The sequence below is a fragment of the Scyliorhinus torazame genome, chromosome 12 (assembly GCF_047496885.1).
Source record: "Scyliorhinus torazame isolate Kashiwa2021f chromosome 12, sScyTor2.1, whole genome shotgun sequence".
Classification (NCBI taxonomy): Eukaryota; Metazoa; Chordata; class Chondrichthyes; order Carcharhiniformes; family Scyliorhinidae; genus Scyliorhinus; species Scyliorhinus torazame.
Genome location: NC_092718.1, coordinates 173,994,742 through 174,013,075, shown reverse-complemented (window position 1 = coordinate 174,013,075; position 18,334 = coordinate 173,994,742). Strand labels below are relative to the sequence as shown.

Here is an 18,334-nt window from a genome sequence, read left to right as displayed (position 1 = left end):
GAGACACACCTCTCCTCACGCAATCAGACTGCGGCCACGCCATTGCCTGCCCAGAGCCAACCCCCCAGGCCGTCACTCACCTCCACGCTGGTCGGCGTGAGCCTGGAGCACCGGGTCACGCCGATGAAAAGGAGGTTTGATTCACGTCGACGTGAACGGTCATCACGTCGACGGGACTTCGGCTCATCCGGAAGGGAGAATATCGGCAGGCCGAAAATCGGCTGCCTTGCGCAGACCCGTGACATTCTCCACGGCAGCAGCGCCATTAACGCCCCGCCGACTTTTCTCCCTTCGGAGACTTCGGCAACCGGCGGGGGCGGGATTCACGGCGGCCAACGGCCATTCTCCGACCCTCTGGGGGGTCGGATAATGACGCCCACAGACTCCGCACAGACAGTGACCCAGCCGGGAATCGAACCTGGGACCCTGGAGCTGTGAAGCAAATGTGCTAACCACTATGCTACCGTGATTATTACGTTCTGAACCCTCTTTACTAGGCCAGGTTCCAGGGTGAAAGGGCCTCGCTCACTCCCAAACCCCAGCAGTGTTAGAAACCTTCAATCTGTCTGTCTTTGCCAGACCTGGAATCAATGTGCAGAGCTGAACGGGTCATTTATTAAAACAAAGGTTCCTGATGCCTTTTATGTCTATTGCACTTTGATCAAACTGCACTGAATGATAATTTTTCTCACTACCACAGATAATAAACCACAGAGACTATGTTCCACTGGTAATTGGGCCGGCGGCAACGGCGGAATATCTCCCAGCTTACGAAGGCTACGATGAATCTGTAAATCCCAGTATTGCCAATGTTTTCTCAACAGCCGTTTTCCGTTTTGGACATCTCAGCATTCAGCCAAAGCTGTTCCGCTTGGATGAAAACTACCGGGAACACCCTCAATTCAAAAACATTGACCTGCACCAGACTTTCTTCAGTCCCTGGAGACTGATCAGGGAAGGTAGGTTAAAAAAACCGCTAATATTACTGCAGCACGTTCATCCCAAGCCACTGTGATGATACTAAAAGCAGAGCTCATCATTTCTGAAGGTACTTTTATATTATTTTCCTGCGCATTTGAATTCCCAAAAGTCAGTAAAGGTTAAAAATATTAGTGCCGGTAGGCATTTTATTTTGAACCTTGAGGCATTTTCAATCATTAGTATTTAGCACAGCTGGAATTTCATTATGTCACAGTTTAATTTTTAATTCAAGCCTATTAAAAACATGAATTATAGCTAGCTTTAGTTGCTTCTGGCGGAGGGGTTACTGGAGGTTTGTTTTTGATTCCATGTCGGCAATCCTAAGCATTGGGGTGGAGCCGTGCCCACTGGTCGTGATTTTTGGGGTTTCGATGTGCCAGAGCTCCGGATGCGGGGGGGGGGGGTGGGGGGGGGTGGCAGACGTTCTGGCCTTTGCCTCGCTTGTGGCAAGGAGGCAGATCCTCAGGTTGGAAGTCGACTGCAAGGCCAAGCGTCTCGGCATGGCTGGATGACCTGACGAAGGTTTTGCACCTCAAGAAGGTCAAGTTCACTGTGACAGGGTCGGGGGACGGGTTTTACCATAGATGGCAGACATTTATAACGTACTTTAAAAAGTTGGTCACAGTTAGCGGTTGGTGGGGTTGGAATAGGGGGGGGGGGTAGCTTATATTGTTGTGGGCGGTTTATTACTGTTATTATGTGTTTGTGAATTTTTGTGAATTGTGTATAAAAATTGTTAACATTTCAATTAAAATATTTCCAAAAATAATTTCTGGCTGGGAGATGACATAAAGAGGGAACCCTGTTTTTCTTGCTTTATATTGAGAACTTCGACATGGGTTTACAGGGTAAAATTTCAAAATTTGTAGATGATGCAAAATGTGGATGTATTGTGATTGACTTATAGACAGGCTGGTGGAATAGGCACATGAAATTTAATGTAGAGAATTGTGAAGTGTGCATTTTGGTGACAAGAGAAGTGGGAGCAAGGAAAAGGGGGAGCACACCCCTGTATCGATCAGGGGGGATAGCAAAGGGGGTGGGTGGGGGGGGGAATGGGGAGGGGTTAGAGAAGGGGGGGGCACGCCGAACTAGACGGCAACAATTTGTAAATAAAGTAAAGATAAAAGCCCTTTTGCGTTACACTGTACCATAAACAAACACGCTCGTCAATGTACATAATGTTGAAAATGCCAATAGGAAGATTTTTTTAAAAGGAATGGTGGCATAAAATAAAGGGTACAGTTGTGAAGGAAATGCAGGAGCAGAGGGAACTGGGTGTATGTGTGCAGAAATAAATGATGGCAGCAGGGCAGGTTGGGAAAGTTGCAGTTAATAAATTTATACCAAATTCTGGTTTTATAAATAAGGTTTTATAATTGCAGAGTACAAAAGCAAGTTATGAACCTTCATAAAACATTGTTTCGGCCTCAAGGGGAATAGAAGGTTTCAGAAAAGATTTGTGATAATGATTCCGAGGATAAGAGACTCCAGTTATGTGGGGAGATTGACAAAGTTGGATCTGTTCTCCTTGGGGAAGCGAAGGTTGAAAGGAAATTTTTTGGGGGGAGATATTCAAAGTTTTGCGGGGTCTTGACGGAATAATAGTGATTAACCAGAGGCAAGATTAGAGGAAACCTCTTTATGCAATAAATGGTTTGGATCTGAAATTCACTGCCTCACTGTGTGGTGGGGACAGATTCAATAGTGGTTTACAACTATTGTAATTATCTTAAAAGAAAATATTTTACATGGCTACACTGTAACCATTCCATGATTTTAGCGTAGACACTGTCAAGGAACTCGATAAATACACAGAGTAAAAAAGAAGCTCCGTGCAAGGGTGGCACGGTGGCACAATGGTTGGCACTGCTGCCTCACACCGCCAGGGACCCAAGTTCAATTCTGGCCTCGGGTGACCGTCTGTGTGGAGTTTGCACTTTCTCCCCCTGTCTGCGTGTATTTCCTTTGAGTGCTCCAGTTTCCACAGTCCAAAAATGTGCAGGTTAGATGGATTGGCCATTGCTAAATTGCCCCTTTGTGTCCAAAAATTAGGTGGGGTTACGGGGATAGGGTCGGGGCCTGACCTGAGGTAGAGTGCTCTTTCAGAGTGTCGGTGCAGACTTGATGGGTCGAATGGCCTCCTTCTGCACTGTATGGATTCTAAGTTGAAGGTTACCCTGACAGTGTGATCTGGAAGGAGGCTTAACCACCAACATAAATGAGGTGGAGGAAATGGCCTCGTCTGTGTGGTAAATTCTATGTAAAGCTGCCAACAGGGAATATAAACAATCTCCTGCATTTCACATCCTCAGGCCATTAGAGGCGAGGAATTAATGTTCAGTATACAAATAAATTAGTTTCATATTGGAGACGGCGAGGACTAAAATCAGCACGAATCTTTGATGCACTATCAATTACGACGAGACGAGAGTAGAATGTAATCGAGGCTTCATTACACTGAGATATGTGGCCTCCTACAGCAGCTGACGAAATGACTCCTGTACTGGGAGCACACATATTTATACTCCACCTACTGGGCGGAGCCAGCAGGCAGGGATCTACCCCCGTACCTGTAGCACAGGGGCCTTACCGTAATACCCATATATAGAATATAATACAACAGTGGTGATTACCACAATCTTACAGATTGAAAATCCAGTCAGACAATGATTTCACTGATTTTTTTTTTAAAAAACTCATTGATTGGATCTGGGCGTGTCTAGCTGGGCCAGTATTTATTACAAATCCCTAATCCGTGGCAGCACAGTGGTTAGCACTGTTGCTTCACAGCGCTAGGGACCCAGGTTTGATCCCTGACTTGGGTCACTGTCGGTGTGGTGCCTGCACATTCTTCCTGCATCTGCGTGGGTTTCCTCCGGGTGCTCCGGTTTCCTCTCACAAGTCACGAAAGACACGCTTGTTAGGTGAATTGGACATTCTGAATTCTCCCTCAGTGTACCCGAACAAGCGCCGGAGTGTGGCGATGAGGGGCTTTTCAGAGTAACATCATTGCAGTGTTAATGTAAGCCTGCTTGTGACACTAATAAAGATTATTGTACTTCCGTTAAAGTGGTGAGCCTATCAGAGGCAATTGCAGAGAGGAATCAGTCTATGATCGGATGAGCCGCTTCACTACTTTCTTTGAATATCAGTCAGGCTAGCTGAGGGCTCCAGGATTGTTCGGGGCCCTGAGCCTAGGCACAGTGTGTTTCATCGTAAACCTGCCCCCGAGTAGATTGCATCAAACTTCGCTTTTGCTACAAATTATAAAACGTCACCAAGGGAATATTTGACAGGTTCAGCCTTTTATCTTTTTACCTCTGAGGTATTCACAGCATCCAGCTGCAGACAGACTGATGCTCGATCAATAACTCCAGAAGCGAGATTGGAGGCAATTGAAGGCTTTATTACACTAGATGTTTCCCCCAGCAGCATAGGTACAGAAGACAGCTGCTGGAGAGACACGGGCTCTTATACTCCGCCTTACTGGGCGGAACCAGCAGGCAGGCTTAATCAATGAAAACAGTATAAGATCTCATAGTTGTCGGTGGAGAGTTCGATCCTCCACCGTAAGGTCTTGTCGTTCTTTATCTTGCCCCACTGTGCATTATCGAACATGAAGGCCACCGACCATTGGTCAGTGAGGAGAGTGAACTCCTGCCGGCCAGGTAATGCCTCCAGTTCCGCACAGCTTCTACTATGGCTGGGCCTCCTTTTCAACTGAGGAATGGCGGATTTCTGAAGCGTGGAGGGTGCGTGAAAAGAAGACAATGGGTCTGCCCGCTTGGTTGAGGATGGCCGCCAGAGCTACGTTGGACGCGTCGCTCTCGACTTGGAAGGGGAGGGACTCGTCGATGGCGTGCATCATGGCCTTTGCAATGTCCGCTTTGATGCGGCTGAAGGCCTGGCGGGCCTCTGTCGACATGGGGAAAAACCGTGGATTGGATTAGCGGGCAGGCCTTGTCCGCATAGTTGGGGACCCACTGGGCATAATACAAAAAAATCCCAGGCAGCGTTTCAGGTCCTTGGAGCAGTGAGGGAGGGGGTACTCCATGAGGGGGCGCATACGTTCAGGGTCGGGGCCTATATCTCCATCATGCACTATGTAGCCGAGGATGGCTAGACGATCGGTGCTGAACACGGATTTATCCTTGTTATATGTGAGATTAAGGATTTTTGCGGTATGGAGGAATTTTCGGAGGTTGGTGTCATGGTACTGCTGGTCGTGGCCGCAGTTGGTGATGTTGTTGAGGTACGGAAACGTGGCCCGCAAACCGTACCGGTCAACCATTCGGTCCATCTCTCGTTGGAAGACCGAGACTCCATTAGTGACACCGAAGGGAACCCTTAGGAAGTGGTAGAGCCGCCCATCTGCTTCGAAAGCAGTGTATTTGTGGTCGCTAGGGCGAATGGGGAGCTGGTGAAGGCGGACTTTAGATCCACCGTGGAAAAGACCTTGCATTGTGCGATCCTGTTGACCAGATCGGATATGCGGGGGAGAGAGTACACGTCAAGCTGCGTATACGTGTTGATGGTCTGGCTATAAGCGATGACCATCCTATGCGTCTCCCCGGTCTTTACAACCACTACTTGAGCTCTCCAGGGACTGTTGCTAGCCTCAATGACACCTTCCCTCAGTAATCGCTGGACTTCCGACCTAATAAAGGTCCGGTCCTGGGCACTCTACCGTCTGCTCCTGGTGGTGACGGGTTTGCAATCCGGGGTGAGGTTCGCAAACTGGGAAGGTGGAACGACCTTGAGGGTCGCGAGGCTGCAGACAGTGAGGGGGGGGGGGGTATAGGGCCGCCGAATTTAAAGATTAAGCTTTGGAGGTTGCATTGAAAATCGAACCCTAGGAGTGTGGCAGGTCAGAGGTGGGGAAGGACGTAGAGCCGGTAATTTTTAAACTCCCCTTCCCTGGACCATGAGGTTCGCTATGCAGAACCCCTCGATCTCCACTGAATGAGAGCCGGAGGCCAGGGAGATTTTTTGGTCAACTGGGTGAAAGGGGAGAGAACAGCGCCATACTGTGTTGGGGTGTATATAGCTCTCCGTGCTCCCAGAGTCGATCAGACAGGATGTTTCATGCCCATTGATGAGCATGGTCGTCGTTGTAGTCGAGAATGTTCGGGGCCGAGACTGGTCCAGGGTCACCGAGGCTAGTCGTGGCAGAAGTTGGATGTTCTCCTCGGGCGGTGTGTGGTCATCCGAGTCGGGGTCCTGAGAGTCCAGCCAAGATGGCACCCACTGGTCGCACATGGCTGGGGATGCACAAGATGGCGGCGCCCATCCATCACACGTGGTGTCCAAGAGACAAGATGGCGGCGCCCGGAGGCCACACGTGGCCCTGAAGGAGGAAGATGGTGGCGCCCGCTGGCCGCACGTGGCCCGTGGAGAGGTTTGTGGTGGCGGTCCTGATTCACCTCTGGAGACTGCAGCGACCGCCCGGGCCTGGCATACTGCCACAAAGAGGCCCTTTTTGCCGCATCCTTTGCAGAGGATGAGAGGGCCGGACAGTGCTGTCGGGGGTGCTTGGCTTGCCCGCAAAAATAGCAGCGGGGACCTCCGGGGTTGCCTGGCAGTCTTGCAGCACAAGCTTGTGGGGGATGCTTCGGAGTCGGTCACGGGGGGGGGGGTTCCAGGCTGCCCAAGGGGCTGCCGCGCGGTTGGGGACGTAAGCGCGGGTGTTTCGGGAGGCCACATCCAGGGAGCTAGCAAGGGCCCGTGCCTCCTTGAGGCCTAGTGTCTCTTCCTCCAGCAATTGCTGGCGGATTTGGGAGGACAGGATACCTGCAACAAATGCGTCTGTGTGGTCACTGGCCGAAACTTGCGGGCAGTTACAGTTCCTCCCCAACACCAGGAGCGCATGGTAGAACTCCTCCAGCGATTCCCCAGGGATTTGTCGCCTCGTCGCTAGTAGATGTCGGGCGTAGACCTGGTTTACAGGGCGAATATAGTTTCCTTTCAGCAGATTCATTGCGGCCTCGAAATCGTCCGCGTCCTCGATGAGAGTGTAGATCTCTGGGCTCACCCTCGAGTGCAGAACTTTCAGTTTCTGGTCCTCCGTGGGTGTAATTGTGGCCGTCCTGAGATATCTATTGAAACACGCCAGCCAGTGCTTGAAGGTTGCCGCTGAGTTTGCCGCTTGGGGGCTGAGCTGCAGACACTCTGGCTTGATTCGGAGCTCCATTCTTTAAAATCGAGTGTAATAAATTGATGCTCAGTCAATAACTCCAGAAGCAAGATTGGAGACAATTGAAGACTTTATTACACTAGATGTTTCCCCCAGCAGCGCAGGTACAGAAGGCAGCTGCTGGGGAGACACGGGCTCTTATACTCCGCCTTACTGGGCGGAACCAGCAGGCAGGCTTAATCAATGAAAACAGTACCTCCTACACCAATGATCTTACAGCATTACAGGGTACCGCAATACCTCTAATACCGACTACCACACAGCCCAGTCTTTATCCTGCTGTCAAATCTTTCATTGTTGTCACTCTGGGAGCATTTAAAAGTTATGATTGATTAACTTTGAAAAATTTAATTTCGGAGACAAATTACATTTCTTAAATAATGTTAGCCAGAGCAAGGGAGAGTTTACCAACCAGTGCTAAATATCAAAGCCTTTAAACAGGAGAGGCAGCACTGCGCCCCTGGCGATGTGTAATATTTCTGTCCAGAGCTTTGGAGATCAGGACTGGTGGGGAGAGCTCGGGCTCACAGATTTCTCCCTTTATCAGTGTTGTTGTTGCAATTCGTGAGCTTCTCATGCCCTGTCCCGTTGAAGCAAACAGCAAGTAAACTTCTGCAGCCTCCTCATTTGAATGGATGTAGCTTTGAGTCAAGCAAAAACCGCACTGCTGATTGGTTTAATATGCAACAGGGGCCCCAGCAACGTGCATTGTTAGCTCGTATTCCAATCAGACTCCAGCTCTTAAAGAAAGTGTGTTTCTTTTACAGGGAAGCTACACTAATTGTAAGGAACAGGCAAGAGATGTACTGTTGAAGGTCTTGAAAATCTTTAACTATCATAGAAATCACAGAAACCCTACAATGACGACGAATGCCATTCAGCCCATCGAGTCTACACTAATCCTTTGAAAGACCACCCTACCTGGGCTCAATTCCCTGCCCTGTTCCTGTAACCCTACCCTACCTTTGGACATGCAGCGGCAATTTAGCAATGTCCAATCTACCTAACCTGCACATCTTTGGACTGTGGCAGGAAACCGGAGCTTCCAGAGGAAATCCATTCAGACATGGGGAGTGTCATAATATACATCCCTTACTGGTCAAGATTCAGATCTGAATTTTAAATGGGTCAGCACTCGGGAGCTCTCTGGGGAGTGTCATAAAATACATCTATGTATACAATGGAATGCAGACAGGCAGTGATTGACACACAGGATGACCAGTAAGCACACAGAACAGAGCAGTCAATCATCAGACAGGATACGACCACTATAAAGCCAGAGGGCACCAGTTTTCCCGCTCTCTCGGGACCCAGCCTCTGAGACAGAGCTCGTGATCTAGCCAGTGCCTACACCATGTGGCAGCTAAGTTAGTCTGGTCAGGCTAGTGTCAGGTCTCTAGTCAAGTCAGCATAGTGTCGACCCACAGTTGAACATGTATAATAGTTTGGATGTTGAATAAAATTGTGTTGCATCTTATCAAGTGTTGGAGGTCTGTCTCTCGCTACACTGCATCAAGTGCAGTTCACCTCAACCCAGCCTACCCAACACATCAGGGAGAATGTGCAAACTCTACACAGACTGTCACCCAAGGTTGTAATTGAACGTGGGTCCCTGGCACTGTGTGGTGGGTTTGTGTGATGGGCGGTGTTCACAACTCGCAACATCCTGGAACACCCTCCCTAACAGCACAGTGGATGTACCTCACGGACTGCAGCGGTTCAAGAAGGCAACTCATCACCACCTTCTGAAGGGCAACTCGGGATGGGCAATAAATGCTGGCCTAACCAGCGACGCCCACATCCCATAAATGAATTTTAAAAATGTTCAGCTGCACATCAAAAAGTGGGGGGCGGGGGGGGGGGTGGGGAGGAATGGATGAAGAAAGTTTGCTAACTCTAAGGTGTGTGTGTGCGTCTTTTAGGTGGAGTCGACCCCCTCATGCGAGGATTGTTGGGCAAACCTGCCAAACTGCAGGTGCAGGCCAAGATGCTGCCGGACGAATTGCGGGAGAGGCTGTTTGAATTGACCGCTCATTTAGCCATGGATCTGGGTTCTCTGAATTTGCAGCGTTCCCGGGATCATGGAATCCCAGGTAAGCGGTAAACCAAGATGGTGTAGAATGTAACTTAGAAAAATGTGTTGTTGAATTGTCGAGTGAATCTCACAATTGTATGAATAAAGATACTATTATAACTCCCACGGGGACGACCGATTAATCTCCCCATGAGTTCCATGGAGTACGAGCTTCCCCGTTGAGGGGTGGAGGCCCGTCAGCGCAATAGTTAACTCTGGACATTAAAGGCCGGCCCAGGTAGGAGCCAAGCTACAGAGTAGTCCCGGCTGGGACTGGGACTGATACATGTCTTTCCTTTACTTTTGCAATAAACCATTTGTTTTAACTCTCCTTTCCGGACTCCTCTGTAACTACTAAAGATACCATTATCAAGAAGGCAGCAGGGAAATATTGGCTTCAATCACTGAGAAAAGCCGGTTTATCCCAATACTGATTGAAAATGACGTGGAGAGGCTGGTGTGAATATTGGTCCCTAATGTAGTGAAACAGTGGGTAGGTACTGGCTGAGGAGCTTGGAAAAGCTCAATGTGATCATCTTGCAATCACCAGAGATTGCAGAAATGGGATCAGACTTACACTTCTAAGTATATCACCAGCTGTCTTAGGATATATGGTCGACAAATCACAATAATTTCCTTGAAACTACCAGCGAGCATTTACCAGGACGTGTTTAGCCATGTTAGTGCATTTAACAGGGGTTATTAACAGAAGACTATGGGCGCGATTCTCCACTCCCACGCCGAAGTGGCCGCGCCGTCGTGAACGCCGTTGAGGTTCACAACGGCGCGGAACGGCCCCGGTCCCGACCGATTCAGGCCCTGACAATGGGCCAGTATCGGGGCCGCGTCATTTACCCTCGCCAGGCTTTGTCGCCCGCGTAAGAGCGGCGCCGCATAGATGACGCGGCCGGCGCCGCATATCGGATGTCATCCGCGCGTGCGCAGGTTGGCCTGCGCCAACCCACGCATGCGTGGTTGCCGTCCTGTCCAAATCCACCCCGCAAGAAGATGGGGGACGGATCTTGCAGGGCCGCGGAAAGAAGGAGGTCCTCCTTCAGAGAGGACGGCCCGACGATCGGTGGGCACCGATCGCGGGCCACCCCACATTCCAGGTGAAGCCCGGTGCAGGATCCCCTTTCGCCCCCCCCACAGGCCGCCCCCCCCAGCGTTCATGCACCGCACACGACTGTAGCGACCAGGTGTGGACGGCGCTGGGGGAAACCCTCCGTTTTGGCCTGGCCGCTCGGCCCATCCGGGCCTCAGAATAGCGGGGGTGCCGGAGAATCGCCATTTTGGGTATCTCCGGCGATTCTCCGGCCTGCGACCCGCGAAACTCAACCGGGCCGTTCCCGCCACTTGGAGAATCGCGGGAGGGCGTCGGACCGGCGTCCCCGGAAATTTCGGCGGCCCAGGCGATTCTCCCAACCGGCGTGGGAGTGGAGAATCGCACCCAATGTACTTAGGTGTATTTAGCAGTAAATACTTCCTGGGGGCTATTTGGCGCCAATATTTACCACCGATTATTCAGAGACGTCTAAGCCAAAGTGTCTGCCATGAAATGTTTATCAAAGCTTATTTATTAACTAATATTTAGCAAGGATCATTTGTTGGAATACCTACCTGGAATTATGTAAAATAAATTGGTAACTTTTTAGATGCATTTTCCTGGAGAAATACTGTCATTAAAGAATTATACAATAAGAAACAATTCCTGAGCAGCAATTAGAAGATTTAGCAGGAATACCTAATTGGAATATTTAATAGAAATATTTCCCAGGTGTACTTAACAGAATAGTTATTAGGTGTTAATACTTAAGATTAGTATTTACTGACGACGTATGCCAGATTCTGCTCAATTAAATCAATATCTGCCAGTAATTTTGAATGAGGAGATTTCACTAGGAATATTTACAGAGAAGTGTCAATTAACGAATAGTACGAGGAATTTTTTTACAGGAGTATTTGCCATGAACTATTTACGAAGAAATAGCATAGAATATTTGAAAAGTAGTATCCGCTGACAATATTTATCGCAAAGCATTTACCCAGGAGTGTTATGAAGGATTAGTTATGGGTGGATATTTATCAGAATTTATTTACTAGTGAGCTTTTAGTGATGTTTATTTACAAGGAAGTGGAGGCTTTGTGGTGCAGTTCATCCCTACCTCTGAGCCAGAATCTTTGGGTGCAAGCCCTACACCAGGACTTGACTACCACAAAAATTACATTCAGAACATGACCAACCATGTTGATTGTCAACCTGCAAATCCTTTTATACATTAATGCAGTGTTTTTCAAACTTTGTTTCCCGGGACCCACTTTTGCCAACCGCCATCCATTGGGGCTCACACTGGCTGACCTTCAGGCCAGGTACAGCAGCTTAGTTTTTTCACTTGCGGTCAGTGATAAGTTAATAACTCAGCTCTGGGGTCTCAACCTCAAAAGGAATTTTTCACCCGCCACTTCTCTTTCAAAATCTGAATCTTTTCCTCTGATTTGCCAGTACTTCCCTGCAGATAACATACACGGCTTTGCATCCTTATTTGCACTGGCACAATTGACAAAACCATACCTCAATAAATCATCTTTATACTGCTCTGTTCCAGAGTTAAGTTTCGTGAACCAGAGGCCTTGGAGCTCTATACAGAGTTAACATTAGTGCTGCTCTGTCCTGCCCTGGACTCTCCTGAGCAGCTCTCACCAACAGATTCAGATGTGAGATCGTGGCCAGTAGGTACTCTGCCTATTTGTGTCTCTGGCTGTCTCTTTCCTGTAACATAATGATTCATCATTATAGGGGCAGCGCGGTAGCATTGTGGATAGCACAATTGCTTCACAGCTCCAGGGTCCCAGGTTCGATTCCTGGCTTGGGTCACTGTCTGTGCAGAGTCTGCACGTCCTCCCCGTGTGTGCGTGGGTTTCCTCCGGGTGCTCCGGTTTCCTCCCACAGTCCAAAGATGTGCAGGTTAGGTGGATTGGCCATGATAAATTGTCCTTAGTGTCCAAAATTGCCCTTAGTGTTGGGTGGGGTTACTGGGTTATGGGGATAGGGTGGAGGTGTTGACCTTGGGTAGGGTGCTCTTTCCAAGAGAGCCGGTGCAGACCCGATGGGCCGAAGGGCCTCCTTCTGCACTGTAAATTCTATGATAATCTTCACAGTCTTCTTGCTTTGCTTGCTAGCAGCTCGAACATGGAAGATGCCCTTCTCTGTGATTTGGTGCCAAAAGCACGTATGTATAGGGCTCTTGATGTCAAATATACATGCAGGGCGCGTGACCTGCTGCTTAGGTCAGAAGACTGTACACAGCCTCATTTTGTTTCATTTAAAATCTGATAGCCACCACCATTCTCAATTTAAATTGTGGTAGCAGCCGTTGAGTACTTCTTCCCTGATCGGGACAACCAGGGGAACTATCAGTGTGCCAGCGTGCAACCCTGCTGAATTACTGCAGAATGGCTGTTTTGTGATGGCCATGGGGTCATTCTTCTATTACCGCAGATTAATTTTTATATGGTTGGCCACCAAAGAATATATATTCCAAAGTCACTGCGTCTTTACTTTAGGTTACATAGAACATAGAGCAGTACAGCACAGTACAGGCACTTCGGCCCACGATGTTGTGCCGACCATTTATCCTAAGGATCAATCTAATCTAAGGTCAATCTAACCTACACCCTTCAATTTACTGCTGGTCCATGTGCCTGTCCAAGAGTCACTTAAATGTCCCTAAAGATTCTGACTCCACCACCTCTGCTGGCAGTGCATTCCACGCACCCACCACTCTCTGTGTAAAGAACCCACCTCTGACACCTCCCCTATACCTACCTCCAATCACCTTAAAACTATGTCCCCCCACGAGAGCCATTTCCGCCATGGGGAAAACTCTCTGTCTATCTACTCTATCCATGCCTCTCATCACCTTGTACACCTCTATCAAGTCACCTCTCTTCCTTCTTCGCTCCAGTGAGAAAAGCCCTAGCTCCCTCAATCTTTCTTCATAAGACATGCCCTCCATTCCAGGCAACATCTTGGTAAATCTCCTCTGTACCGTCTCCAAAGCATCCACATCCTTCCTACAATGAGGCGACCTGAAATGGACACAATATGCCAAGTGTGGTCTAACTAGGGTTTTATAAAGCTGCAGCAAAACCTCACGGCTCTTAAACTCAATCCCTCTGTTAATGAAAGCCAACACACCATATGCCTTCTTAACAACCCTATCAACCTGGGTGGCAACTTTGAGGGATCTATGTAGGTGGACCCCAAGATCCCTCTGTTCCTCCACACTTCCAAGAATCCTGCCTTTAACCCTGTATTCAGCATTTAAATTCAACCTTCCAAAATGAATCACTTCACATTTATCTAGGTTGAACTCCATCTGCCACTTCTCAGCCCAGCTCTGCATCCTGTCAATGTCCTGTTGTAACCTGCAATAGCCCTCAACACTATCTACAACTCCCCCAACCTTCCTGTCATCGGCAAATTTACTAACCCACCCTTCCACTTCCTCATCCAAGTCATTTATAAAAACCACAAAGAGAGAGTGATTATTTTGCCCCTGAGGGCATCACAGTGTCACAGTGGTTAGCAATGCTGCCTGACATCGCCAGGGACCCGATTCAATTCCAAACTCAGGTGACTGTGTGGAGTTTGTACGTTGTCCCCGTGTCTGCGGGGTTTTCTCCGGGTGCTCCAGCTTACACCCACAGTCCAAAGATGCGCAGGTTAAGTGAATTGGCCATGCTCATCAACAAAGTAATCCTCTTACAGTTGTATAAGTACAGTGATTGCAATGTTGATGTGTGTTCTGAAAGACCTCGAGAATAAGTAAATGAGTTGAGGTTGGGTAGCCTATGGTGTACGAAGTGATAATTCTTGCATTCACTCCCCCTCCACCAGCTCAGTCTTTACCCTCAGGCTGTGCCACTAGAGGGAGGCACTAAGCAGAAACCATTCAATTCTCCTGCATACATCTCACATCAGGGGCGAAATTCTCCGGTATCGGCGCGATGTCCGCCAACTGGCGCCCAAAATGGCGCAAATCAGTCGGGCATCGCGCCGCCCCAAAGGTGCGGAATGCTCCGCATCTTTGGGGGCCGAGCCTCAACCTTATGGGGCTAGGCCCGTGCCGGACAAATTCCCGCCCGCCAGCTGGCGGAAAAGGCCTTTGGTACCCCATTAGCTGGCGCGGAAATGACATCTCCGGGTGGCGCATGCGCGAGAGCGTCAGCGGCCGCTGACGGCATTCCCGCGCATGCGCAGTGGAGGGAGTCTCTTCCGCCTCCGCCATGGTGGAGGCCGTGGCGAAGGCGGAAGGGAAAGAGTGCCCCCACGGCACAGGCCCGCCCGCGGATCGGTGGGCCCCGATCGCGGGCAAGGCCACCGTGGGGGCACCCCCCGCGGCCAGATCGCCCCGCGCCCCCCCCCAGGACCCCGGAGCCCGCCCACGCCGCCTTGTCCCGCCGGTAAGGTAGGTGGTTTAATCTACGCCGGCGGGACAGGCATTTTAGCGGCGGGACTTCGGCCCATCCGGGCCGGAGAATCGCGGGGGGGGGCCCCGCCAACCGGTGCGGCGCGATTCCCGCCCCCGCCGAATATCCGGTGGTGGAGAATTCGGTAACCGGCGGGGGCGGGATTCACGCCAGCCCCCGGCGATTCTCCGACCCAGCGGGGGGTCGGAGAATCTCGCCCCAGGTGAGAGAACAGAAAAGGAGAACCCCCCCTCCGGAACATTCTACAGAGCTCCATATGGTTAGCTTTAGAAAGGCTTTGCCAGAATCATAGTGACCAATCGCCATTCAATTCTCAATATTTCTGTAATATAAAAGCAAATTACTGCGGATGCTGGAATCTGAAACAAAAACAGAAAATACTGGGCAGTGGATATTTCAGTGACAATAAACAAAGTTCAATGTCTACTTTTTCTTGTTCCACTAACACAGCAGTTGACACATGTGTTTTACATTTTACTGTCTCACTTTCACAGGTTACAATGCTTGGCGGAGATTCTGTGGCCTTTCGCAACCCAGGAATGTGAAACAGCTTGGTCAAGTCCTCAGGAATAGAACTTTAGCAGCGAGTCTCCTCGACTTGTATGGAACTCCCAATAATATTGATGTGTGGTTGGGGGGAATATCGGAACCCTTTGTGGAAGGTGGGAAAGTGGGCCCCTTGTTCGCCTGTCTCATAGGACAGCAATTCAAGAACCTGAGAGATGGAGACAGGTAATGGACATTATTAGCAGCACCAAAAGAACTGAAAGCTTTGATATGATATCCATTGAGTCACGGGTATCCACTTCACATTAAAGGGATGTGAGATCTGAGACCCAGATCTGCCTTACACTGAAATCTATCAGCTTAATTTGAAAATGAAATGAAAATGAAAATCACTTATTGTCACAAGTAGGCTTCAAATGAAGTTACTGTGAAAAGCCCCTAGTTGCCACATTCCGGCGCCTGTTCAGGGAGGCTGGTACTGGAATTGAACCGTGCTGTTGGCCTGCCTTGGTCTGCTTTAAAAGCCAGCTCTTTAGCCATGTGCTAAACCAGTGATGGGTTTAGTCTTTAGCTGTGTTATTGGCTCAAGTCATGGTGATGGGTCGGTATCGCTGTGCTGAAAAATGACGTTATAGGCCTTTTTCTTATCATAAACCAATTTAGAAGGTAAACAAAAATGAATGCAACCTGTGATAAATGGCGGGACGGGAGTTCACTGAAAAGAAAAAGAAATAGAAACTTGTGAGAGGGCAAAAAGATCAAAAGTCAAGAGACGTTAAGGATCATTTTAGCTTAGTCTATCAGAATGTGGTCGCAGTGGCCCCAAGATTCCAATACTGCAGTTACTGCACCATTCCTGTTGCAAACCCATCCACCCTAATTTTGCACAGGCACTTCTCAAGAGCACTCCAGGTTGCTCCTCTGATGCAAGAGGAAGCCTCTGCACTGGGTGCATAGCAACAGGGTTCTCTCATGCATATAGGACGCCAACGCAATTTTGAGGGTGTTCTGGGCACCACTGACTTTCCACCCAGTTGCACTGGGTGGTGAAAGAGAAAGGTAAGACAAACCTATGTACCAAAGAAGAACAACAAAGAACAAAGAACAAAGAAAAGTACAGCACAGGAACAGGCCCTTCGGCCGTCCAAGCCCGTGCCGACCATGCTGCCCATCTAAACTAAAATCTTCTACACTTCCTGGGTCTGTATCCCTCTATTCCCATCCTATTCATGTATTTGTCAAGATGCCCCTTAAATGTCACTATCGTCAATGCTTCCACCATCTCCTCCGGCAGCGAGTTCCAGGCACCCACGGCCCTCTGTGTAAAACACTCGCCTCGTACATCTCTAAACCTTGCCCCTCGCACCTTAAACCTATGCCCCCTAGTAATTGACACTTCTACCCTGGGGAAAAGTCTCTGACTATCCACTTTGTCTATGCCCCTCATAATTTTGTAGACCTCTATCAGGTCGCCCCTCAACCTCCGTCATTCCAGTGAGAACAAACAGAGTTTATTCAACCTCTCCTCATAGCTAATGCCCTCCATACCAGGCAACATCCTGGTAAATCTCTTCTGCACCCTCTCTAAAGCCTCCACATCCTTCTGGTAGTGTGGCAACCATAATTGAACACTATGCTCCAAGTGTGGCCTAACTAAGGTTCTATACAGCTACAACATCACTTGCCAATTCTTATACTCAATGCCCCGGCCAATGAAGGCAAGCATGCCGTATGCCTTCTTGACTACCTTCTCCACCTGTGTTGCCCCTTTCAGTGACCTGTGGACCTGTACACCTAGATCTCTCTGACTTTCAATACTCTTGAGGGTTATGTCGTGTTGGGTGTTCTGGTCTACAAACAGGTGAACACAGCTGGAAATGGTGTAACTCTATTTTATTAACAACTCAACTGTAATAACATACTGTAAGCTTGGGTACGTGCATTACCAGCTTATCTGTGGACCCTATCCTATCACTATCTAGGTGAGGCACTCAGCACATGGTGAATATCTGAGAGGCAGGCTGTGAGCTCTGTGCTCTGAGCTGGCTGCTGCAAGAATGAGCGGGAACTCTGGTGTCCCCTGTCTTTATAGTGCGTGTGCTCTGACTGGTGATTGGCTGCGATGTTGTGTATGCTGGTTGGTCCTACTGTATGTCCATCAGTGTGTCAGTGTGTGTGTGATTACACCATGATATGCTGATGTATATCATGACAGGTTATTTGATGGTCTTTGATGAGGTAGAGGAAAGGAGATGGTCTCCAGGCCCCTACAGAAAATAAATGTCAAGTTTTCTGGTTCCCATCAGTTACAAATAAGCATATTTTAGATTCAAAATTCTGGAGCATCACCAAGTGTATTTCCTACTATTCTCCATGTGATGCTGAACTGATGCATTTTTACTTGGTACGTAACTGCAGGAAAAGGTGGCACTCCAGGATATATATTTGCCCATCAATTAGTTCCTCACTCTTAATGAATAATATAACTAATGGATATAGTCCTATCTTCGCACTGGGAAACTGAATCTGTTCCTTCAATTGAAGGAAGTCATAATCCCACCGTCAGCCCCTTTATCATAAACTTACTGAATGTGAGAGTCACGTATATCTTTCCCCTCACCTCCCAGCCTTCTCTATGGGGGTCAGTAAATGCCTTCCTTCTCCCAGACTTCCCTGTTATCCAGTTCCTATACTCAGCAATGCAGTTGGACTATTTGCAGACAATGGGTTAAATCTGTACTTTTCAGAGAATTACCAATGACGTTTCTCTTTGTATTTCAGATTCTGGTGGGAAAATAAAGACATTTTTACTGTTAGCCAACGTCAGGCTCTTGCTGAAATCTCCATGTCCAGGATAATCTGTGATAACACCGGGATTCACTCTGTTCCTCGGAATGCTTTTAAATTGCAAACATTCCCACAAGGATATGTACTCTGCAACCAGATACCAAAGGTAGACCTGAGTGCCTGGAAGGAGGATGTGCAAGGTAAGATTAGGGCTGGGCCCAGCCTTCTTAAAGCTGACATTAAAATTAATTTATGTTTCAATATAAAACTAACCAAATTTGCTGGTGTAAGAAAAT

General features: G+C 48.7%; 1 protein-coding gene across 1 annotated transcript in view; it reads left to right on the top strand.

The window, feature by feature from the left end:
* Positions 1-18,334, top strand: part of LOC140386751 (eosinophil peroxidase-like) — a 68,070-nt gene that overhangs the window by 42,854 nt on the left and 6,882 nt on the right. Inside the window, exons 9-12 of the mRNA XM_072469404.1 lie at positions 701-959; positions 9,100-9,270; positions 15,239-15,476; positions 18,033-18,238. Of these exons, the coding sequence (XP_072325505.1) occupies positions 701-959; positions 9,100-9,270; positions 15,239-15,476; positions 18,033-18,238 (874 nt within the window). The remainder of the gene's footprint in view (positions 1-700; positions 960-9,099; positions 9,271-15,238; positions 15,477-18,032; positions 18,239-18,334) is intronic.